The sequence below is a fragment of the Chaetodon trifascialis genome, chromosome 9 (assembly GCF_039877785.1).
Source record: "Chaetodon trifascialis isolate fChaTrf1 chromosome 9, fChaTrf1.hap1, whole genome shotgun sequence".
NCBI classification, from domain to species: Eukaryota; Metazoa; Chordata; class Actinopteri; order Chaetodontiformes; family Chaetodontidae; genus Chaetodon; species Chaetodon trifascialis.
Window position 1 is genome coordinate 21,244,148 of NC_092064.1, and position 24,725 is coordinate 21,268,872.

The 24,725-nt window shown below is 41.6% G+C and overlaps 1 protein-coding gene across 4 annotated transcripts in view; it reads right to left on the reverse strand.

Moving 5' to 3' along the window:
• The window catches only part of plch1 (phospholipase C, eta 1), a 49,193-nt gene extending 33,534 nt beyond the window's left edge, over positions 1-15,659 (reverse strand). For 3 of the 4 annotated variants that reach the window (XM_070970589.1, XM_070970591.1, XM_070970592.1), the window contains exons 1-2: positions 8,261-8,467; positions 773-919 (exon numbers count right to left, since the gene is read on the reverse strand). In XM_070970589.1, the coding sequence (XP_070826690.1) occupies positions 773-919; positions 8,261-8,444 (331 nt within the window). In that variant the 5' untranslated portion in view covers positions 8,445-8,467. Of the gene's footprint in view, positions 1-772; positions 920-8,260; positions 8,468-15,089 lie in introns of those variants that run through there. The other variant, XM_070970590.1, reaches the window with a different exon arrangement.
• Between the last annotated feature and the right edge of the window lie 9,066 nt (positions 15,660-24,725).

A 24,725-nucleotide genomic window follows, 5' to 3' on the forward strand; every position in this document is an offset into this window, starting at 1 on the left:
AAGAGCATTAGTATCATTATGTAAGTTTAAAGAATAAATCCAGTTCATTGTTAATTATTTTTGGAGCTTTGGCCAACATTTCTGGCATTTCTAGGGTAATGAAAACATTACACTCGCCAAAGTTACTGCAATGAAGTCCAGTTGGGAAATCAGACCAACAATGTGCAGGACTCGACATAACCATAAAAAATGTAACAATGTTGTTGATGCTGCAAGCACGTATTGTTTTGCAAGAACATTTTAGGGGAAAACAAATGCAATTCATTGCCAATACATTCGGTGACTCTAATTTCTTTAGTTAATGTTGATAAAAATTTAATTCTTTCTCAAATGAGATGTAAACACAATTTCCAGGAGTCTTGGTTGTCGTTGTCCAGAAAAAGTGTGAGCACAAGACTATGGAAAGTGCGATGGGTCAAAGTTAGATGAGGCAGTCAGTCTGCACAGTGTGATAGATGCTGATTTTAACATTTGCCTTAGTTTTCTCTTCCAAATAAGGTTGTCAGACCTCGGGTTTTGTTGCTGACTCCTTGCGTTTTTTGCCCCTCTACAAACCAACTCAATGTAGAATAATTGAATTATTTTGAATGATTGAAATAAAGAAAAACATCCTTTAAGTGCTATCAGGATGTTAATAAACTGTAGCACTATCATATGACAGACGGCAGGAGACAGTGCCTGCGTGTGTGTGTGTGTGTGTGTGTGTGTGTGTGTGTGTGTGTGTGTGTGTGTGTGTGTGTGTGTGTGTGTGTGTGTGCCCATGCATACTCACTCTTGGCCTTCTCACTCTTGCGTGAGGGCTTCCAGCGAATGCAGGAGCGATGATCATCCAGGTAGAAGAGTCTCACCAGCCCTTTGGATCCTGCCTTCAGCTTTACCATCTGTGTCCCGGACTGCATCACACTCATGCATCGCTCCACTGCAGACGAAGAAACAAACAAACTGGAGTCAGTGGAGCACTATATTACAGCACAAAGGGAACAGGTGCCTGGCTTTATTTGTCTTTTCTCAGGAAGAAGCGAGGCAAAGTGTCACAGTGTCGCACAATTAGCGGAGCAGCCGGCAGCTGATGTGGGTCAGAGTCCAAACTGCAACAGAGATGCTACTGTGTGAACGCACAGGGCTGCTTTTCTGTTACCCACTGACCTGCTGCTGAGAGCAACGGAGAGAGGGGAGAAAGAGGGAGATCTTCTAAAGGGAGACAGAGCTCATGTGTGCCTCTAAGTTTCACAGAGGGCCTGTAGGCTGTTCCTGAAAAAGTCTCCACCTCGTGCTGAGGCAGGTGGAAGCTACATTACAGGCCGCACAAAATGTGTTGTGTTTTAATCTTGCAGTGATAATCTAAAATATTGATTCACCCTAAATTATAAAAGAAAGCAGGGTGTTGTTGTTGACATTAGTGTTTAAATACTGTACTCCTGCAGTGCACTGTTGTGCTGCAGTGTGCAGCATGCATGTACACCGTATGCTCAATTTTAGGTAGTTATCTTTAGGTGAAGGTTGCCTGAAATAACCAAAAGCGTGGGAGGAAAAGTAAAATAATGGTGGAGTGTTCTGAAGAGAACAGAGGGACTGAAATGATGGTGAGAAGTGACTTTGTGTTTGATTGCCTGGAACTGTCCAGCATTGAGAGGATAAAAGATGAAACTTCAAACTTTTTACTTTTTCTGACAGCTGGTGGCAGGGATACAGACGCAGATGACAGCAGAGAGCGAGATTTCCATCCTCATTAGTGGAGCGTGCAATGAACGCTTGTGTCTGTGCAAATGTTTGGCTATGCATGCATGCATGTATGCATGCAATATGGCCATATTGTGAACCGGTAGTGTCTTTACAGCACACAATGAGCCTAAAACGCAAACACTTTATCAAATCATGTGAAGGTATGTTCGTATTTGATCAATAGATTTCACTGGGTACTATCTTGGCTGTAAGGTATTCAGGCATCCAGACACAGAACAATATCTTACCATCAGAGGGTGCGCCTGTTTTTTTATATACCTAAAGTGAGTCCCACTCTCTTCACGACTCTCTTGAATATCAGTTCAAGCACAGTGCGTCAGAGACACGGATCATTGAAGAGTGAATTGCCTGTTTCAATTATATAAAACACTAGCGGCTCTTATTCTCTTCCTTAATGTCACATAGATCAGGTTAAGTCTGCCAATAGACATTTTTAGCCATCATTTAAAAAAACAATGAAAGAAGAAATGCTTGCACGCTGCTTGTTTGTTCTCACTTCCTTTTATCGTGACTGCTAATGCTTCAAGCGTCTTCTTTAGGTAAAGGTGAGAGAAAGTGCGCGCCTTTATATATAGGCAATTTATGATGAGATGTGATGACTGATAAGCAAACTTTTGAGGACGATATGAGCAGCCTTCAGTGCTCAGGAGTAATTGCACATTTCCCATAGGAATGACACATCATCTGTGGTGGAAATTCAGTTATTTTCTTGTGTACTGTGGAGAGGTGTGGGGCTTTGCTTCCTGTGTGTCCTCTGTCAGCAGAGGCTGGGTGTGGTCCTCCAGGTGGCTGGGAGCTGGCTCCAACACAGCTGAGACTCATCGCGATCAAGCACTGTATAAAGACGGTGGACTGCAGAGGTCTCGGTTTGTTTGTTTCTGCTTCTGTTTGTTTTTACTAGTGCTACCTGCGAGTCCGTATTTAGTTTTGTTTCTCTCGTGTGAGTTACCAGTGCTTGATCTCCTGTGTCTTTTTTCTTTTTGCTCAGTGCGCTCCAGTGTATCTCTCAACTGCTCTCCACCTCAGTACCTCGTGCCTCACCTGCTGTTCTCAGGACTTCCCAGCTAATAGTTTCCTGTACACCTGGAGTCTCCTTTCATTATCAATTCAAATAAATTCCTATTTTACCCTTACTCCCTGTCTGCGTGTCTGCTATTGAGTCCAAATCCAAATCCTTCCTTAAATTATATCTAATGGGAACCAGTGCTTTAATACTGTACCTCCATAAAACTGGGGGACATATGGAGCTCCAAAACAGCTTGGTCCCTGTCTTTTAAATGCCCACATCTTCCAAAGTTAGTTTGTAATGCAGTCTGTTATAGATTCTTACTCTATAAATGCAAAATAAAATCACCTTGAATCAGAAAAGAGTAACAGAAGACATTACACAACTGTTAGTACTTCCCATGAGTAAGTAAATAGTGGCACAGCACTAAACACATATGAACACGCATACATACAAAAGCAGCTTACAAAGATTTAGGATGCTGCATTGATCTGTTACATAACACCAGGCCACACTACTGCTTGCAGCTAGGGGAGGTTTAAGATATCCGTCAACAACTCAAAATGTGCACTTTCAAACTGCTAAAAGGGAAGTGTGTATTACAAGGAATAACACACCTCTTTGACCTTTAACTCCTCAACCTGCTGGGAATTCACAGTTTAGAGCAGCAGACACAAACACTGAAGAGAAACTGTATGAACAGACAGACACCGTACCGTGTGTGTGACTACAAGCCTTTAATGTACCATAACTCCGATCTTAATCCTTCAAACAATTATCTAACTAATGGCGTGCAGCTCTGCTCAGGGTCTCCATGGCACATGTTTTGGATCAATAAAGAAAATAAACTCAACAGCAAAGAACACTGACTATTACCTGAACTATTCACTTCTTACATTTTTGAACCACACACAAATGATACGTGAAAAGAGGTGACTGTATCCTGCAATTAAATATATAAATGTATAAATGCATGTAATCAGATTTGTTATTTTCTGCATGAAATCAAAACCATGTTAGAAAACAAGCATGGACAATCTGGTGAGTGAACCTAATCTCTCAAAGTCTTGGGGGGTTAAAACTGAAACAGTTTATTGGGCCCTTGGAAAAATGAGAAAAAGCAAAATGCTCTTGAATTGTAGGACATTTGTAATCTTTCTATCCTTATAAGGACACACAGGAGCATGCACACACACACACACACACACACACACACACACACACACACACATACATGTACACAATAATCGAAAAATGCCTGTTCTGAGAGGACATGGATGATTATCTTCAAAGACAGCTAAAGTCAAACCTCTCAATGATCCAAAACACATATTTAAGTGTACTTAAAAGAACACACACCGAGCAGAGTACTTGTTAAGAGGCTATCTGTCCTGAGGAGAGGCTTAGCATTGACACAGATTTTGTTCTCAATATTCAGAGAGTTCTTTGAGTCATAGATGCTCACTCCAGGGAGAGTATTATACACACACACACACACACACACACACAAATATAAGCACATGATCCTGAGCCCTGTGTATTCCCAAGGTGCATGACAAATGAATACACTAATGGTCATAGAACCTGCCATGTTGAGAGCACAATGGAGTACGTGTGAAGAGAAACAAGCAGTCATGTAAATAAAACTTAAATCTTGGGGAAACTAATTCCTACAGGATCTTGCCTCTAACAGACTTCACTATTGGTTTATCACGACCATCACAGCACCCTGAGAAGGATCAGCTCATGGTTACGGTAAACTAAAGGTCTATTGCAGGGTTGTGCAAATACAAAGAACTGGAGTCCAGGTAACTGCTATTTCTTGCCGTCTCCAGCAATTTGCTTGCAATAGTAATGAGTCTAGTCTAGAATAATTGATAGATCTGCTTAGGTTTCGCAGAGACTAATGGTTTGCAGAGGTGACCTTGTAAAGCACAAAGCTTCTACACTTGTATTTATGCAAAGTACAGGGGATTACTGATGTGAACATCTGACATGAATAATGGTATGTGAAGCCACTAAAATACAACAAAGCAGTCACAAGTGAAATTAACTCGAGTGTTTGTTTTTCCTGAATGACACAATTTACATGGTATAATTGTTTAAAGCAGGTTTTTTTTGGGGGGGGGGGGGTTGCCTCTCGGGGCTGGCTGAACAAGCTAACACTAACATATTCGCACCATTTAAAGTTGAAATAGCAACACGTGCATATTACGCATTCAGCAGACACAACATTAGCATTTGTTTGGACGTGTGTTTCTGTCAACTTGATGAATTTAAGTCCAACATTTCCTCTTGTTTTACATCTGATTTTGGTTTCCGCCACGCTAACCCTCTGAACCCGGAGCCAAAGGTCTGACTCGGGCTGCACAAGTCACTCACTCACCTACGAGGAACAGTACCTGGCCCAAAAAGCATTTTTTCCACATATAATGACTCTTTTTACTATCAGAATTTGATCAAACAGGTTCAGCAATGCCTGGAAAATCAAGAGGAGCCACAAGATTAAAATATTCTATCCCACTGAACTAAGCAGAGGGCTAAACCAGAAGTTAGCTGACACAGCTGGGGGAAGTCTCTGGCGTGCATGTCCTGTGAGCACAGGGGCCAGTTGGGGATTCACAAAGCTCTGGGTGACTGGAGTGACTCTCTTTAGTGAGAGACAAACTGGAGTCAGTAAAAAGAGTCGAACCTCACACGCTGGGCCATAAAACCAAAAAAAAAAAGAGCCGAAAGATGAGGTTGGGTAGAGTTGGGTGATGCCTCTCTGGAGCCTCATAACAACGAATGACCCTATTCATATTAAATTGATCCATTGTTGATATAAAAACATTTTAAGTGCAGCTTTAAAGCTACAACTGCAGTCTGTTGCACTTAAAATGATTTTAGACAATAAATGAAGGTGGTTTCTCTGGTTCTTGCAAATGTCAGTAGGACAGAAGGGCAAATGCTAAATTGTGACATTTATTTATCAGCTTCATCATTTCATTATCAACTTTGGCTCTCAAGCCATTTATCATATGAATTATTCCATTATTTATCATATTACAGGAATTAATCCAAACTCACATCGGCTCCTAATGTGTCCTCTGCATTGTGGTGAGAGCTGCAGAAAATAATGGGACTCTGATGACACAGACAGACTCTGGGAAAAAGAATTAATCAGAGACAAGAAAATGGGCCGTGCTGCATTATTTATCGCACCCAGCCACTTCTGCAGTTCACAGCTTCATTAACGACGGAAATCAATGGCGTTCAATGTCAAATGTCGTGTTGCTCATATTCACAGTCTCTGCTCTTGTGAAGTGAAGAGACATGTTGCTCTCAGACTGGAGAAGTTCCCAGCAACACTGGGAACATGTAACCCAATAAATCAGTGAATAAACACTTAACAGAGAGCACACACTCATTCTACCACAATTGCCTTGGAGTATAAATATGTAAAAGTGTTTTGTTTTTTTTCCAAGAGGCAGTCAGATATATTTCACAAGAAAGAGCTAAAAGGGAATGCATAAGTCTGAGTCTGAGGCAGCTCTCTATAAATAGAGGACTGATATGCACATGTATCACTTCATATGTTTCTGTTTCTTTGGGACAAAACACAACTTAAAGAACACCACACACTCTCTACTGTTCTCTTTCTGCTTTTTTTTTCTTTTTTTTTCCTTTTTTTCTCTGGTCGGCTATCTATCCATGTTAGTCCTTGACATTTCTGCGGGCGTTCTCCAGTCCAGCTCTCCATCATGATAAGGAGCATGAAGAGTCAAATCTCAAGCCTAGTTAAGCGGAAGGAGAAGGGATAGCAGCGTTAATATCTCCCTGGGAGAGGGGAGCTGCCTTGCAATCAAAGATGAGAAATGATGTAAGCGGCTCTCAAAAGACCAGTGATGGTTCAAATCAAATGATCAGTGCCCTTCACATCGTCACTCCCATCTCTTGTACGTTTTTCCCTCGTGCATTAGTGCTCAAACCGTCTGAGCCTGAGGATTTAAGTGTACAGTCCAGTTTGGACTTCCAGTATCTGTCTTGCAGGACAAAAGAATGAATCCAGTGTCTTCTTAAACCCACCTGACATTTATACACAGGTTATAACCAGGTGCCAGGCTTTGCTCTTTGCTGTCTGAGGCTACAAAAATCAGTGCTTTGCGGGAGCAACTCCACCCAAGTGTAAAAACAATGTGATTTTCAGCTTGGTGAGCGAATTTAAGAATATGTAAAGCATCTTTTTTCTCTATCTGACCAAATACTTTTGGCTCCCATTTCTTTCTAGCGAAATAGAGTCTGTGCGTCTGCATTTGCTGGCGTGTGTTTATGTTTATTTGCGTGCATGCATGTGGGTGCACGTGTAAAAACTCATCATCTCTGTCGGCGCAGAGCAGAGAGAGCAGATCAAAGCTTTGTCTTGCCACAGAGGCCCAGGCAATTCAAATATATTTTAATGTGGTAGGTGATACAGACGCCTCTGTGATAGCCTGATGAACAAAGCCTGTCCTCATTCAGATCCATACAATAAAGGTCAGGCTGGCACAGCAACCGTTAGAATCAACAACAGTTTCCATTCGTAATTTTCAATCTTAACTGTCATTTTTAATACCAGCATGACACAAGATTCCTCCCTCTGCAGCCTCATTTCTATAATCAGTTATAATCAGGTAGGGCTAACATTTCATATTCTCGATGGGCTCTGCGTGAGATCTGATTTGGTCTGAGGGTGACAACTGGAATGGACCACAGTCCAACGATTTAGCATAATTTATTCATAACTACAAAAATTCATATTCAGCAGCATCTGCCTGATCTTTCATGCACTATTCATGTGACATAAGGAAACACCACATGAACTGTCCAAGCCAGCTCGACTGTTGATTAAACCTAATAAACACACCAATTGCACCAAAATAAGAGTATCTTGTTGGAGGTGTAATTTTCCACTTACTGCTCTTTTACCTATTAGAGCTCATGACCTGAGGGTTTGTTTTGTGTGCTGAAATTTAATCAAGACGCGATTCAGTTTTGCTTGACTGGCTATCCACCGGACAAAATTAATGACATTTACACATAATTATTGCCAAAATGCACAGAAATCAACACACAAACAAGACGAGTCTTCTCTTGCGTGTAATGAGCAACAACTCATTAAAACAAGCTTCCTGCAGGTTCAAAGTTATGGTAGCAGAAACTGAGCAATTCGACCATCCTGGGGATATTCTGATACATAAACATGAGCTCCTGCTCTTTTCCTGTGCTATAAATAGCACCAGCAAGCAATATGTTCAATATGCAGGATGTTTTTCCACACACACACACATTTAGTCTGCAGAAGACAACCTACACAGCAGCAGAAACATAAGGAGAACAGGTTTTTAGACAAGATGTGTGAATTTAAGTGGTGAGAGGTGGAAAATGCAGTGCAAAAGACTTTCACTTATATTTGTTAGTTTTAAGGGGTTTCCTTCTGTTAGGCACCCTCAAATACAGTGTCTAGACTCAGACACACACGCATTAACTTACCAATTTGTGAAAGCCTGCATTTCTGTGGCACAGCCACAGTGCCACCAACATGGTAGACGTTTCGTGCCAGGAGCGTCGCTACAGTCACCACCGCCGATTTTTCAGGACCATAAATAAAGTTGGATCTTACTTTACGAGCAGATAATGCTTTGGGATCAAAAAGAGAAGGAAACATTTCCTCCATTGTCTCTGCAGAAAATAAGCCAGTAGGAGTCCTCCTCAGCTCAGTCCCAGTATGCTCCACCTGTAGCTAAAACCTCAGAGCAAGGAAAAAAAAAAAAACGCTTTTGGTTTTCCTCACATCGGACTTGACGGACACTCCAGACTGGTTTAAGACAGAAAGCCTCCTCACTCCAAATAACAGGAAAGCACACAGAAACCCCTGCTGTTCATCCTCCTCTGTGCTGTCCTCTGATCTGACTGTCTTCTCTCTGGAAGCACAACACACATTTCCACCTGTCTTCTGGTCAACTGCTGTCCTCTCCCACTTCTTGCTCTTCCCATCCACCTCTCTCTGATGTTCACACGTCTCTCCTGTGCTGCTGTGACGGCGTGGCTGCCAACACGCTACCCTGATGCACAGAGTGAGACTCAGCGTTTGACAGATCAGTTATTGTTGTGCAGTTTATGGAGTGATTATGAGGAGTAGGGGCGGAGGAGAAGGCAGCAGATGTGTGTCTCTACATATCAGCTGGGTTCATTAAGGTCAACCAGTGGGATACAAGGATAAGAACGATGACATAACATTTATGATAATGCACTACTAAAAGTGAGGTTTAATGGGTTGATATGTGTGTGCGCGCTAAAGGAAGAGTCACTGACAGCACATCTGTCCATCTTGTGCTAAATGCTTTTCTATTTCCTACAGCCAGCCCATTATTTAGGAGTAAGACAATACCTAATAAAAGGGAGATTATGAGTTCACGCTGATGAAAAACCCATGGTGCTCTAATTTCCTGAAAGCGGGCACAAATGGAAATAAATCTCCAGACTGAGACATAAATGGACATAAGCAGCAAATTTTGTGATTTTGGAGATCACAGGGGTTGGTGCAATCTAGGCACAGCTGGGCACAATGTGGAAAAGAGGCTGAATACAGCGTATTAGTAGCAGTGATCCAGAATCAACAGGTGGAGTCAGGGCAAGTTTTACTAATGACCAATCACATGAGCTCCTTTAATCCCCTTTAAAGGTAACAACAGGTGAAATGGAGGGTGAGAGACTGAGGTATCTGAGAGAGAAAAAAGTTCCAAAATATACCTCAAATATGAATATGCATTGTCCCAAATGTGCTGTTAGTGGTAGAATAAACAGCTGCTCAAGTATCAGCATGGCTGGTTGCTCAAATAGTTCTGAAGATAATTAGTGAAACGTTTAAACTTAAATCTGACACCTGACCTGCATCTGCATTTGTGAAAAGAGTTGGTCTGAGCAGTCATAACGCAAACACGGTTTCGTTTAGCATCTCTTTACGTTGCATTTGCAAAAACTGACATTTAAGTGTCAGCTTCTGAAAATCCTTTGTCCCGCTGTCGGAAAATCAAACCCAGAAAACAATGAGCAAGCGGGCGGAAAATTTAAGATCAGGAAAGGATCGGAAAGCTGGCTTCCAAACTAATCCTGCTTTAAACCGCAATACGCAGCAGTGATGTAACATTGGAAACATCAGAAAGGGAGAGTAAAATTTCACTCTGGTAGAAATGGATCTCAAAAGGGATGCAAGTCTCGAGCCATGATTGATTTTCATTCTGTAGCGTACCTGCAGTCTCCTCTGGGACTAATGCCAAGTGATGTCGACTAATTAGTGAATTCAAGTCATCAAATCAGAAATTGGATTGAATTAATGTTTCCTCACAATGGCCTGGGAGCAATTATTAAATATCACTGTCTTTTGTTGGTCTAAATAGGATTACACAGTGCAGTCATTTTAGGGCCTATATTTCTGGGGTTGAGACAGACAGAAATATGCATACTGCTGTCCATCTCTGCATTGTAAGTAATGGTCTTAACAACTTCATATTCAATGGTCCTTTTCATTTAAAATCTGTGAGTAATTTGGTCACATGTCAGAAAAACATATCAAACAAGAAAAATGGGTAATGAGATAGAATGATTTATAATATCAGTGCACTGTTGCAAATCAAAGATGATAAACCCCAGATGACACCTCATGTAATCCCATCACATCTTCTTCTTACATATATTCCTGAAATTGGGGTTATGTCATCCAGTCTCTACCCTGTTTCGCTGTTCCTCTCGGGACATTCAACAGCTTATGAAATTAATTTAGTCAGACAAACAGCTCTGGGACTGATGATGACTTATGGATAAATGTGCAGGGAAATCAGGCTGGGCCATGGTGGGACAAACTGTAGTAGCATATTTGAGACAGCTCTGGGCTTGAACGAGCTGCTCCACCAGTGTGATGATGATGCGTGTTCATATTTATTCAAGCAAGGCAATCATGCATAATGAACAAATAATGAAGTGACGTTTCCTTTATCCAATTTGTCTCCTTATTTCACAGAGCACTGCTCTCTCTTCAGGGTCATGGAGGCCTGGAGCCTTTCCCAGTATGCATTACAGGTGGAGGGCACAGAAACAGCCAAAATTGGTTGTCAGTCAGGCCTACACAGATAGACAGACATTCACATTCCTACCTGTGGTACAGCTGGAGTCTCTAATCCACCATGCACCAATCCATTGGAAGGAAACACAGAGGAAACCTGCATGAATGCAGGGATTACATGCAGACAGCACAGAGAAAGGAGTGGAGCTCGATGCTCAACCACAATTTAATTCATTGTCTGAATTGTGCGTGTCCAAAAAACAAGCCTACAACTGTAATTCTGCTAAGATATTGTTAAACTCTGAGTGGTGCAGAGAAGGGCACAGATACAGAAACGTTTCTCATCACATCAAATAACCAGTGTGGTTCTAATTTTGGCTCATGAAGGATCCAGTCGCTTGCAGGAAGAAGCAGATCACAAAAATTCAACATCTCCTCTAACCCCAATGACAAAACAGGTTGCTTATAATTGCTAATAGTTTCGGAGTACTTATAAACGACATGCCGCTTGTGTCTTTGCTCTTGAGAGAAACAGTCCTCATTGATACAACCACAAGACAAACAAAGCAAACAGGGGCACCCATGTGGCCGAGGGGGCAAAACCATGACTTGCATCAGCCCTGGTTTGAATCTGGCTTTCTTTCTCTCACTTCCTGTCATCTCTCTACGGTGGCTTCTATCTAATAAAGGTCATGCATGAAGGATGGCTCTAAGGATGCCACTGTTGGGCCATCTGTCTGTTCCATTGGTCCACCACTTTGGTCCAGACTGAAATATCTTAACAGCTACTGGAGTATGATGTGTCTTGATGACTTGGGTAATCTTTTGACTTTTTCTCTGGCGCCACCATGAGGTTGGCTTTTGACCACTGAAATATCTCAATACTTGATGGATTGCTGTGAAATGTGGTCCATGGTTCCCAGAGGCTGAACTGTAATAGCTTTAATCTCCTGAACTGTCCGAGAGTGCAATCATCTGGTCAAAATTTCATTTTGTTAAATACTTTGGATTACAACCAAACACCTGTGACAGTCCCATCAGCCTGAGCTACACTTTGTGTTTAGTGCTTTGATTGCATGGTAACACCCTAAACCAACATGGTAAACATTATACCTGCTAAACATCAACATGCTAGCATCGTCATTGTACGCATTTAACTCAAGCAGAGCCTCACAGAGCCGCTAGCATGACTGTAGATTCTTGACATTTGGTTTTCAGGATTTTCTTTTCTCATTTTCATGTTTTGGGTTGAATTTATAATTCCTGCCTATAAATACTGCATATAACCTAAATAACATTAAGACAACCTCCATGAATTCATTTGTGATATTGATAAATGGCTGCAACAGTTAAACAGTTAATTCATGCTGATGAAATGGCAGCTTTTCATTGCCAGTGTTTCCTCACTCTTACAGCTTCAAAGCTTCACTTCCTACAGCAGAATAATGCTTGTGAGTCTAAACTATTGGCACCTAGGGGGATAAATTCAAATATAAGTACCTTTTAAAGCCAGCTAATTACACAAAACCTGTATGGAAGACGTCAAAAATATTTTGGTGTACCCTCTTATTAGCGACATAAAAGGTTAGGAAACACAGAGAAATGGGAAACACACACACTCTTATCTCATACTCACTCACTTCGCCTAATTAAGAGCGCTCAAGGCAGCGCTCAAGTCGGCAATGCTACAAATGGATTCCCAGGTCCCCCCAGGGTGCAGAGTGTAGAGCAGCACCAGAATAAAAATAAACACGACAACTGCAGCATGATAATGCATTCACCAAAGATGCTACAGGGGGCTCCCCGAGTGGAGGAGTTCAGCACTGACATCAAAGGAGGGAACTGAAGCCTGCATTTGTGTGTGTGCGTGTGTATGTGTGTGTGTGTGTGTGTGTGTGTGTGTGTGTGTGTGTGTGTGTGTGTGTGTGTGTGTGGGAGTATGCGTGTGTGTGCAAGGGTTTTTTAGTGCACATTCAGTATATATTGATGTTGACTGCTGCTGTAATGTTCAAGCTTCTTCTTTCTTCCTCCCAAAGCCAGGCCGGATGACTGTGAGTCGATTGAGATACATTATCTTTGGCAGCAGAGCCAGACTGCCGCGCTGATCTCAACCGTTTGAAATAAAACGTAACTGCCTTCATGGTGCTTCATTTCAGGGCACAGGAGAAGGCTAAAAGTGTTGACTATGTAACTAAGTGAACCGCGCTTCTGGGGATTTTATTAACTGTTGAGGGGATGGAAGCAAATGAAATAAAAGCCAGTAGTTGTGGACAATTTGCTTCCTAATTCTCGTTGAAACACAGGTACATAGAGCACTCGAAATGCATTTGCAAACTGTGCAGCTGCAGCTTCATATCAATGACATCCTGAAGAATCCCAGGTGGTTTTAGGAGCTGATGTCTCACACTCACATCAAATATTTCCTTGATGCAAGTGCCAGCAGCTAAGTCAACATGCAGAGAGATACAGAAACGTGTCACCAGTGAAGCTCTATGTAAATGTACATTACGGTGCTTCAGGATCAAGTGGAAGAGACAAAGACGCATGTCAGTTTTTCCCTGGATATTGAAGATGTGAAGCTACTTCGTGAACAATATTAAATGTGACACATTGCTGAACTTGATACAACGGGGGTGAAAAGGGAGAAAATTTGCCGACATAAAAAATCTGATCTGGGCAAGATGGCCGTTTTCAATACTCATCTCAGTCTTAACCAAAAAAGTATTGGGGTTCGACATGCTGCCTTAAGGAAATGCTATAAGTTTTGGTATCAATACCAAAAGTATCCTCATTTCAACTTACTTTGAGACATTTGCTAAATGTGAAATGAGATTTTGATTTAATTCAGGAACTCCATGATCTGACATTTGATGCCAGCTTTTGGTACGAGACAGTTTTAAACACTCATATTCACAGATGCAATTCAGTCGGCACCAATAAAGTGTTAAAGAGAGATTTAAAATAACAAGAGATGGGATAAAAAGAACAGCTGAAAGGATGTGAGCATGTTCCCTCCCCTGGTGTCTGTTAGCTGTTTCTCTGCCCTGGAGGGACAGAAAGGAAGAGGCAGAGGCAAAAGGGGGGTGGGGGGGCATGCTGAGATTCATCATCTTCAGTACAGGAGAGATACATGAGGAAAAACACATTTTACATGGAAAATCCATTCCCTCCATGTGGAGGAGATTAGCAGTCATGCATGCTCCTCCAAACCTTCATTTTCTCTCCTTTTCTGTCTCAGTAAGGGCTCGTGGCGCCAATGCAACTCTTCTTAGCACAAGTGTTGCCAAAGTGAAAAAAAAGGTAGTCCTCATGTCCACTGAAGCAAGCAGGGTCCTCCCTCTCACACCCTAACGCTCACATAGATAAAGAAAAACAGGCGCTGCAGGGGCGAAGACTGACAGCTTGACACATCCTGCTTTCTAAGTGCCAGGGATGCGCCATATTTCTGACAGCGTATGGGAGAGAGCGAAAGGGTTGCTCTAATAGCCCAGGGACCGCCGGGGCTTCAATTTTGCCATCAAAGCTCCATCCAGAGCTCTGTCACATTGTGTGGTGCTAACATGCCCTGACTGGGTTCCAGGAGGCTCTTCTTTCTGCTGACAGTCCAACCCACCTCTGTTACTGAGGGATGGCATGTAGCAATGCTATGTGGGTTCTTCTCACCAAGGCGTTGCAGTGGCTGAACCTATAAACATCACAGGGATGGTTTGATTTCTGTGAGCAGTGCAGAGGATGCATGACTGAATGTGGCAAATCCACACCATCCAGGGCAGATCAAACCTGGTCAAAAAGACCAAATTAAGAGGCTTTTCTGCCCCCTAGTGACAAGTACAAAGGGGCATTTTCAGCACCAGGGACAGATTCCCGCTGCTCCACTGCTGCTCTTCATCATGAGCTCTCATGTAAACCAACAAACCTGACATCCGTTTATGAATCCACAGAAGAATAATTCGACCGAGTGATATCATGTAATTAATTCTGAGGTTTTGTATCCAGAATGTTGATAAGCATTAATTACTGCACAATAAAGCCCTCATGCAAATTGACAATTCTCAATTAAGATTCCAAGTGTTTGTAGCAGCGTGGGCGATGCAATTTCTCCACAACAACAAGCGCAGTGGAGAAATTACGCATGGTCTGCTTGCAGGGAAGACTGGTAGGCATCCACAGGAATGCATGCACCCCTCAGAGAATTCCTCTCCATGCAGGACTCAAAGATGAAATAACCAAAGGACAAAAAGCTTGAAAATCACCGCTTACCCTTTTCCAAACTGAGATTTCTGCAAACTTCAAGTTCTGCCATTTAAGAGTGAAGTTGTTGCTCTCACAAGGTCCCTCCATGCGTTTTGGGCATCATTTTTATCTCCTAGTTGTAGCGGTTTGAAATGCCATCAAAACACGCCTGACTAGTCAATTTCTCCATGATGATTGGATGATCAGGTGAAGCGCAACATAATGATCAAGTGTCACTTTTTTTGTCCAACAAAAAAACAAAACAAAACCCGAGCCCAGAAACAAACTCCTCGGAATCCGGCTCCCTGTATTATCTGCGGCGTGGATTCCCAAACCATGAGACCTCTCACATCCACAGCCCGTGCGCGCACATCCTCTCCTCTCCGCGCAACACAGAGGCGAGACGATAAGCCGATTTCTCACGCGCTCGATAGACTGACTGAGAGTGGTTGTTAATAAGCAAGAGCTTAAGAATCGGCATGGAGTGAGAGAGGGTGAGTGTGATAGCGCAGAGCACAGAGCGGGGGCTTAACCGCCAGAGTTGCCCATTTGGACATTTCCACCAGTTTTGCCCGATAGTCTGGTGCAGCTGTTTGGCGACAGTTTGATTTTCCCACCAAGCTGAACTGGTGCCTCATCCGTTAGTGTCTTTTTGGTCAGCTATTCCTCGGTGCGTATTCTTAGAAAAAAGTCACCGTTGCGCAGGGGGTGCCAGCGCAATGACCCAGTTAACGCTCTCTGTGCTTCTGTCTCCGTGAGTGTGTGTGTGTGTGTGTGTGTGTGTGTGTGTGTGTGTGTGTGTGTGTGTGTGTGTGTGTGAGAGTCTGTGTTTTAAGTATCGATGCTTCCTCAGAGACACAGCAGGAAACAGGCATCATGAAAGGTGAGCGTTGCACTGGATCCCAGAGAGAGAGAGCACGCGCAAGTTCCATGTGAACATTAATTAATAAGTAGTTTTTTGGCTTTGAAATTGTGTGTGTGTGTGTGTGTGTGTGTGTGTGTGTGTGTGTGTGTGTGTGTGTGTGTGTGTGTGTGTGTGTGTGTGTGTGTGGAGTGCGTATCCAGCCTAGCTGAGTCAATTGCCTAATGAAAGTTTGGTCAGTCAGAAGCTCCCAGATTAGTCATGCTCATTGGTGCACATTAAAACCATTTAATTTAGGTCTGCAGGAGACAATTATGGAGTGACCAAGCACACACAGAGAGATACACACACAGTGCAACACACACATGTGCATATACACACAGTTGTGTTCAAACACTGGGAGCCACAAGCAGAGGTTATCCAATCGATTAGTGCTGTCTGGAGGAACAAAAAGACATGTCTGAACACCAGTGTCACCCTCACTTCAATGTGTGTGTGTGTTCTGTGTGCATGCTGTGTATCAGCAAGCACTTGAGGCTTTGCTCACTTTGATTTATGTGTAAACATCTCTTCAGCCACACCTGCCTGATCACAGACAGACCACAGTCTCCACCAGCACCTCCCAAAACCCCCTTCTCACTCTGATTTATGTAAAACAGCCAAAGAAAAACCATCGGCCCCTCCGTCATTCACAAAAGACTGAAAACAACTGAGAGGAGTGAAGCAAAGCCACATGGAAAATAAACAGGAAAAGAAGAGAGGGGCATATGCTTACAAAATGGTTCTGACAAGAAAGGACAGCCTGTCCAGACCACGGAGGCATGAACACAGACAGAGATCAATGGGATCTGAAGTTTGGTGAAGATACAACAGGCATTTTATTCCCAGACAATCTGTTCTGTTCCTCTTTGCTTTATCCCTCTGAAAAACTTAATGGCAACTTGAACATAATAACTTGAGATTAGCACCAGTATATGCTATCTTGTAAGAAATGGATTGGAGGGGGTGGAAGGGTAGCGCAGTTTTTATGAAAATACATTCTCATTTCATGCTCAGTAGGGTGTTCATTTCCACTTTAACGACATTAATTAACCACCATTCTGAAAGAAGAGTCAACTTTGGCTTGAAGAAAGATATTTATAAAGGGAGACAAATGGGTGAAATTTCCACAAATGTGATAATATCCTTATTCCTAAGCATGATGGATGGGGAAACAGATCGGTCAAGTCAGTCAGGTCAATCCACAGCACCGCACTGAAGCAGTCAAACCTGATTTCTCACTCCACTGACAAACAGAGTACACACTCATACAGTATGTAGCACACAGCCTGTAGGTGGTGGGATGTAGACACTGGCTGTAGTAAGTCAAGGTGAGGCTTCAAGTGGCAGCACATAGAGATCAGAGGTTTGTCATTGATTTGTCTGGCAGATCAGTCAGTGTGCAGCCTCACCACCTTGAATCTCATGTGGTAAATCATAATCAAATTGATGCCTTTCAACGTCTGGATTTATTCAAGCTTTGGGCAGAATGAAAATGGAAAAAATGCTAAATTTGCTTTGGCTTATTAAATTGGATCTAATATAGCATGCATAATAGGTGTGTATGCATGTTTGTCAGGGTACTCAAGTGAATATCCCTTTGTACACCTTTGATTTATTTTTTTTTCTCGAACTTTGACATATTTTGCTCCACCTTGTAAGTACTAATATGTATGAATTATCCATATGTATCCAATGTAAGTCAGGTGTTGAAGCCTACTAGTACACAGATGTTTTGTATTTACACCAGTCTGAACGAAGTTCTGTGGACAGTTTTTCAGTCATGACACATAATAATTCAGTGGCTAGCAGCAGGTTTTATGTCTCAGCAAACAGTAAAAGGCTTCATTTAGGAGACTGAATCTTGGCTGTGGTGTCTGCAATTCAGCAGTGGAGATGAGTCTCCCTCTACTGTTCGTTCCCATGCTGTGCAGTTATCAGGAAGAACATACTGTACTTAATGCTCTGTTCACTGTATCATTCTGTGTTTCTCATATTTACCGTGAAAGATGCTGTTGTCTGTCAGGAAGTGCCGGCGGTACTGCGGCTCTCCTTTCCTGTTCACCACCCAGGAGCTCATGGTGAGAGGAGGAGGGAACAATTGGATAGCCTGTGAAGGAGAAAAGAGTTGAGCTGCGTGGTCCAAACATTTTGGACAAATGTAACGAATCTGAAAGGTGATTGAATCAAATATAGGATATGATATATAAAGAAAATAAATGTGCCTCGTGTCACAAATCTCAAGACAAGCAGCAAAAGAAGGAAACTAATTCACATGAGGAAGGATACAGCGTGTTAAAAGAGCAGGAAAAAGACAAGCAGCAAAAGAAGGAAACTAATTCACATGAGGAAGGATACAGCGTGTTAAAAGAGCAGGAAAAACAAATGGCTTCCTTCCTGGACAGGGAGATAGTGTTACTGTGAGGAGAAACACCAAAGAGGACGGTTTGCAGGGTTAGTATTTCTAGTTAAATTTTCATAAACTGTGGATTTTCTGGTAGTGTTAACCAAAACCTGAATGTTAAATGTTTTTCTGTGGAAAAACGCTGGAAAATGCCTGACAGTCTCTGCAAAAAATGTGGCGCTATTAACATTACAGACATCTTTATTTTTAAACCATGTGCAAAGACAACAAATTATGCAACTTGGAAGACACATTTTCAGAGTTTCATATGCAAAAGTCGAGGGTGGGATTACAACAAACCTCCCCTCCACTGCTGTAAACTTCACATACAGTGACTCCACAGTTTGTCTTGTAGGGCTGCAATGCCAAGCAAGTCTTTTTCAGTTTTACTTTTATTTTGAAATTTAGTGTGGCACCACCTCTTCCATCTCTCATGTAATGTGATTAGCATCTGTTTGAAAATTTTAATGTTACCAACAAAATCAACAGTGACAGCTTGTAGCGACATTTCTGCCTCCTTCATCATAGAAGCATTTCTCTGAACCTTCTAAACCATCATGCTAACAGGTCCCATCCATCTAACAAGTTCTCGTTGTCCACCTTTTTTCTCCCCTTTGGATTTCTGCATGTGTTCTCATTTATCTTCTTCCTGTTTCTACTCACCATTATTCCCGGATTCCCAATTTTCCACCACTTCCTCCTGATCACTTTTCATTCCTACCTCTTCTCCTGCCAGTTTCTCTGCTTAGTGTTTCCCCACCTGTTGCTCATCTGTCTCTGTGATTTACTGCCTCCCACTACACACACACACACACACACACACACACACACACACACACACACAGGAGATGTATAGATCTGGAAAGGCTCGGAGCCTCTGGGACAGATATTGGCGCCTGGTGCCGGCTGAGGAGAGGTGACTGTCTGGTCGAACACGTAGAGCTCATGGGTCAACTATCTGTGAGGTGAAAGTACTTTCCTGTGACCCTGCCACCACCTCACTTTAAAAGGCGGAAGCCTGTAATGTCTGTGGTGTTTATGACAGACCACATGGGTGAAGACCCTCTCGCTCTGTTAGTATGACACATGTGTCACGCTGAATCAGTGTGTGCAACTTGGCCAAGAAGAATAACTGTACTGTAAAAACTGCATATATGTTTACATACTGTATAATACTGATATTATTATTATACTATAATATTATATTATAGTATATTATAATATAATATATAGTATATAATATAGTATTATATTAATATAATACTATATTATTATAATATATGCTGCTATCTTGACAGCAGCCCCCTTTAAAAAGAGATTTGTGTTCTCAATGGGACTTACTTTATAAAATCAAAGCTTAAAGATAACAATAAATATATTTTAGTACCAGTTTGTTTAATAATGCAAAAAAAAAAGAAAGAAAAACTGCACTCTTACTGTGGTTATACATTAGATAAGCAATGTTTAATATTTGTTCCGATAAATAATGTAAGAATAACCTTTTGATCATCTGTAATATTTTATTAATAGTGATTAAATATTAAGCTGCACTCTGGTGAGTCAGTGCTGGTGCAGGACGGTAACTTTCCAAGAAACAGATGAGAGAAAAAGAAATGCCCTGCGAAACCAAAACACAGAGGCAAAAAGACTCACTTTTACAACAATTCATGGAGGAAAAACACAACAGAGAAGGTTCTTAAAGAAAAACCAACAAAGAGAAAAAAGCTTCATGACGAGCTCAGAGCTTAGAGCACACATTTCTGCTCATGCTGCAATCAGCGCTCTCTGCAGCCGAATACAGCTTTGACTTCACGTGTAATTTCTGCTCAACAATAATGCATTCGCTTGCAGAATGGAGGGTTTGAAAGCCTTTGTGTTGCCTTCATGTTATAAGCACAATAATTCATCAGAGGCTTTTGCTCACAGTCATTAAACTCTGCTTCACCTTGTTCCTGCAACTCCTCTTGGCTGCTCTGAACTCAAAGCCCCGCATGGCTTACTGCTTAATTATAGAATAATGTCTCAAAATTACTGTTTGTTTTCATAACAGAGTCCAAATTAGAGATAGGAGCTGAGCAGCAGGACATGACTGGAGACGTTGTTTGAGCAGCTTTAATGGTATGTCAAATTGTGATATAGCTAGATTATATGATTCCATAAACACTGAGGTCACATGTCAAAAAGAAACTGAGTGTGCACGTTAGCTTTAGAAACGCTGCATACAGTTACACAACAAACCTAATCATTGCTCATATAGTGTCTATCATGCTGGTGCATCTGAATTTAAAATCTCATCAGTGTCTGTGTCAATGTCTGTCATTATTAGATTTTTTGATAATTTCACAAACATAGCGAGGAAAAAAATGCATATTTGCTTGTATTAACCAGGGAAAAGCAAGTATAATATTTCCAAACTAAATGCATAGTTAGACACTGTGGGAAATCGCCTTCTTGCCGAGAGTTAGATGAGATGATTGTTACTACTTACGTGTCTGTCCATTAAATATGATGCTACCAGCTAACATAGCTTAGCTTAGCATAATGGAAACAGAGAGAAACAGCTAACCTGCTTCTGTCATAAGCAATAAAATCCACCTACCAGCACCTCCAAAGTTCATTATTTAATGTTAATTCTAATTTGTTTATTTGGTGCAACTGGAAGTGTAAAAATGGCACATTGTCACAGGAGGTTATGTGCCAGACTATTTTTTTGGCGGGAGCAGAGACTTGCAGGCAAAGAGACAGTTTTTTGTACAAATTTAAAACAAACAAAATATAACATGCTAATGAGTGATCTTCAGAGTTGCAGGTATGTGCATTTTGTTGCATTTGGACACAGCTAGGCTAGCTCTTTACCCCTGTTTTCAGTCTTTATGCTATGCTATGCTACTATGCTGGCTGTAGCTTAATATTTTCTGTATAGACATGACAGTGGTATTAATCTTTTCACCTGACTTTCAACAAGAAAGCACACACACATCTTTGTCAAAATGTCAAACTATTTCTCTAATAATAAAAACAGGTTAATAAAAAGCAAACATATGGTTTATAAACCAATCCAGTACAAGCCAAGTGTGTGCCAGTGCACGACAAGTGAGTGAGTAAAATGACTCTGCTTCTCCTCTTCCAAATGCGTGTAACATAAGAGGCCCTCTCTTTTATAGGAGGGCCCAAACCTCAGGGGAATACAAGCTGTTCTTTCCTGTCTATCAAGCTACAGAAGAAGCTTAAAAATAAATGTTTCACTGTCTGATGAGCCACTCTATCTCAGGCCCTCACAGGAAGTAGGTTGAATGATGCCCCCAAGTTAGATGTTTAAATTGAGTCAGAGTAATAAAATCTGAAGCATGTGGATGCAGCATTTTAGTACTTCCACTTTTCTGGTCTGCCAACATAAAGCAGATGTTTCAGTTCTTGTCTGAATAACCGTTGGTATTATCACAGCCTTTAACTAAATAAATAGATAGATACTTTCCAGATCTCTGCAATTGACTGTGCAATGTTATCATATCTACTAAAAGCTAAAGCTATGAACATAAGACCCAAGTTGTAATAATCCATGACTCTCTGTTAGGGGACTGTTTAAGTTTGCATGGCACACGTGACGTGACATGAATCCTGCCTCATATGTACACCTATGCATGTAACAATGGCCCTCTCATGACACACAGACACAAAGAGAGCAGCATCTGTCACCCCACATTGACACATGCCAAAAAGCACTCAATCTAGACATGATTAATGAGATATACAATGGTTGTTCTATTTTATGTGACCAGCTGCCACAAATACTGAGTGATTATCAACCATGTTTAGAAATTCAAAGATAATCTGCAACTGTCTCCGTGTTTATGAATTGTTTAGAAAGCACAAGCTTATATCCAACACAGTTGTGTTACTCCTCACGTCTCTATTTACTACATGTCAGCTGGGATTAGGATCTTCGTGGCCTTCAGCCTGTAAACTCAGCTCGCTGTTCTACTGAGTCAATGTGTAGCTTGTAATTGCTTGTTAAGAAGATATCAGAGCAGAGAGTAAACAGTCTTGGTATGCTGATGGCTAGACAGATGGTGTCTAAAAGGCATTTTAGAAAAGGCGGAAGGAGAGAAAAGAGAAAATTCATCTTCATTGATTCATGTGAGAATATTGCCATTAAGAACTTTGAAATGTTTTGTAGAAAATTAAGTTTTCATGTGTTCGTGTTCAGGGTTTATGCATTAAGGGTTGGAGATGTCTGACTCACAGGGAGCATTCAAAACATTTGTAGCTTGTGGTGCATCACAACAATTTCATGATGTCACTGTTGATTCATACTCCAATTATTATCTTGATTAATGGATTTATTGTTTGTAATGAAAATAGTGAAAATTGCTGATCTCAGTTTTTTATAGTGACATCTTCAAATTGCTTGTTTTGTCTGAAACAATTGTTCAAAACCCAAAAATATTTATGTATAACCAAAGAAAGCTGCAAATCCTCGCACCTGACAAGCTGCAGTGAGACAATTTTTGACAATTTCGCTTGGAAAATTTTTGAAAGCTAAGTGATTATCAAAATTGTAGCAGACTATTTTCCTGATGATCATCTGATCGATTATTCAACTAATCATTTCAGCCCTGCAAAACAGTGGTGATATGTTTTCACCTGAGAGGAAAGAGGAGGAAGTGGTAATATCTAAATTGTCCAGCCAGTGTCCTGATAAGGATGCAGACCTTAAGGCAGTGAGGTTACTGAGAGGTCGGAGTTGTGTTGCAGAGGGGTAATGAAGCTATCTGAGCAGACGCTGTGCTAACATCATGCAGTCGTAAAAACAAAAACAGAGCAAACTGAAGAATCCCCTCTGCAAAAGTGCTGTGTGTCCTGACTGATGCACTGTCAAGACTTAAAGCTGAAACAGACATCATGAGTTCACCTAAGAGTCTCAAAATATTTTTTAGTACATCCTAAAATTATTGATTTAATCCAAAAGATGCTGTCATTTCTACCATTTGTGAACATACATCCATTATATCAAGTCTACAGCATGTTTTGAAAACTTTAAGAGCTCAATCTTATTTTAACTTTCATGTGTGCTGCCGTGTGTGTGGTAGAATGTGTGTGTGTGTCGGGGTCGTCTTGCTTTACCGTGGAATTGAGGGGTGGGTAAGGTCACAAGTCAAACCCTCAGATCTATTTCAAGCAGAGACTCTCCCTCCTGTTCCTCTCCTTTACTTTTACCCTCAGGTTTTGGACTCAAACTGTCTGCTTTATGTCCTCATTGTCAAGAGAGAACTGTTCATTTTCTGCCTGTCCACACAGCACACACAGTTTCCCAATTCAGTGTCTGTAAATGGAGATGAGCAAGTGCCTGACTGGCCTCTGACACACGGCGACAGAGTTGTGTGAGAAAGTCACTCTGCTGTTATATTTCTGTCTTTTACCTTCACACACACACACACGCACACACACACACACACACATACACAGCTCACCCTCAGTCCTCTTCCTTTCCACCAAGAAACTTCAATTATTTATGAGGGATCAGAGCACCCACAAAGGGTCACGTTTCCCCTCCTACAACGCTACACCAGCAAGCTGATACACTGTTCACAATACTTCAAGTCACAAAATAACAAGGGAGTCACTTTACAGCTGATGCATTCCTTCACACACACACACACACACACACACACACACACACACACACACACACACACACACACACACACACACACACACACACACACACACACACACACACACACACACACACCTCATTGAGGCATGGCATGACATGGAAAATAATTTCTGATAAGGCGAAACTGCATATTAGAAGTGAATGAATGTGGACCTGAGGCCTGTGTGCACGTATCCATTTACATATAAGCTTCACCGACTGCCTGACAAAGACAGTCCTTGTATGAAACGTTGACAGCACACTGTAAGGTTTATCAGGCGGGAGCAGAATTGGAGAGTTAACCTTTGTGGTTTCTTCACACCAGCTCTCTGTCTCTTTAAATCTCTTTGTCTTTAAAACCCGGGCCAACTACACTCGACCACTCAAATCAAATCAAAAAAATCCCCAAGGACTCTGGCCTCTGATGGGGGAGTGCCCCATCTCTTTCTCTCTGGGGTGGCTACCGGCTGAGTGTGATAAAGGCCTTTGTTATGCTGCCCTGCTGCAAACCTCTGCTCTTAACGGACAATGGGAAGGAGCAACAAAATGTGAAATGCACGCAGCAGAAAATGCTTCATAAATGACATGAATGAATTATTAATTCTGGAAACAAACACAAGCAAAAAATGCTGAAAATATATAAGTGAGCTCATCAGCTCAGGCAATGTGTGGTTGTCAAAATGATCCATGAATAAAAAAGAA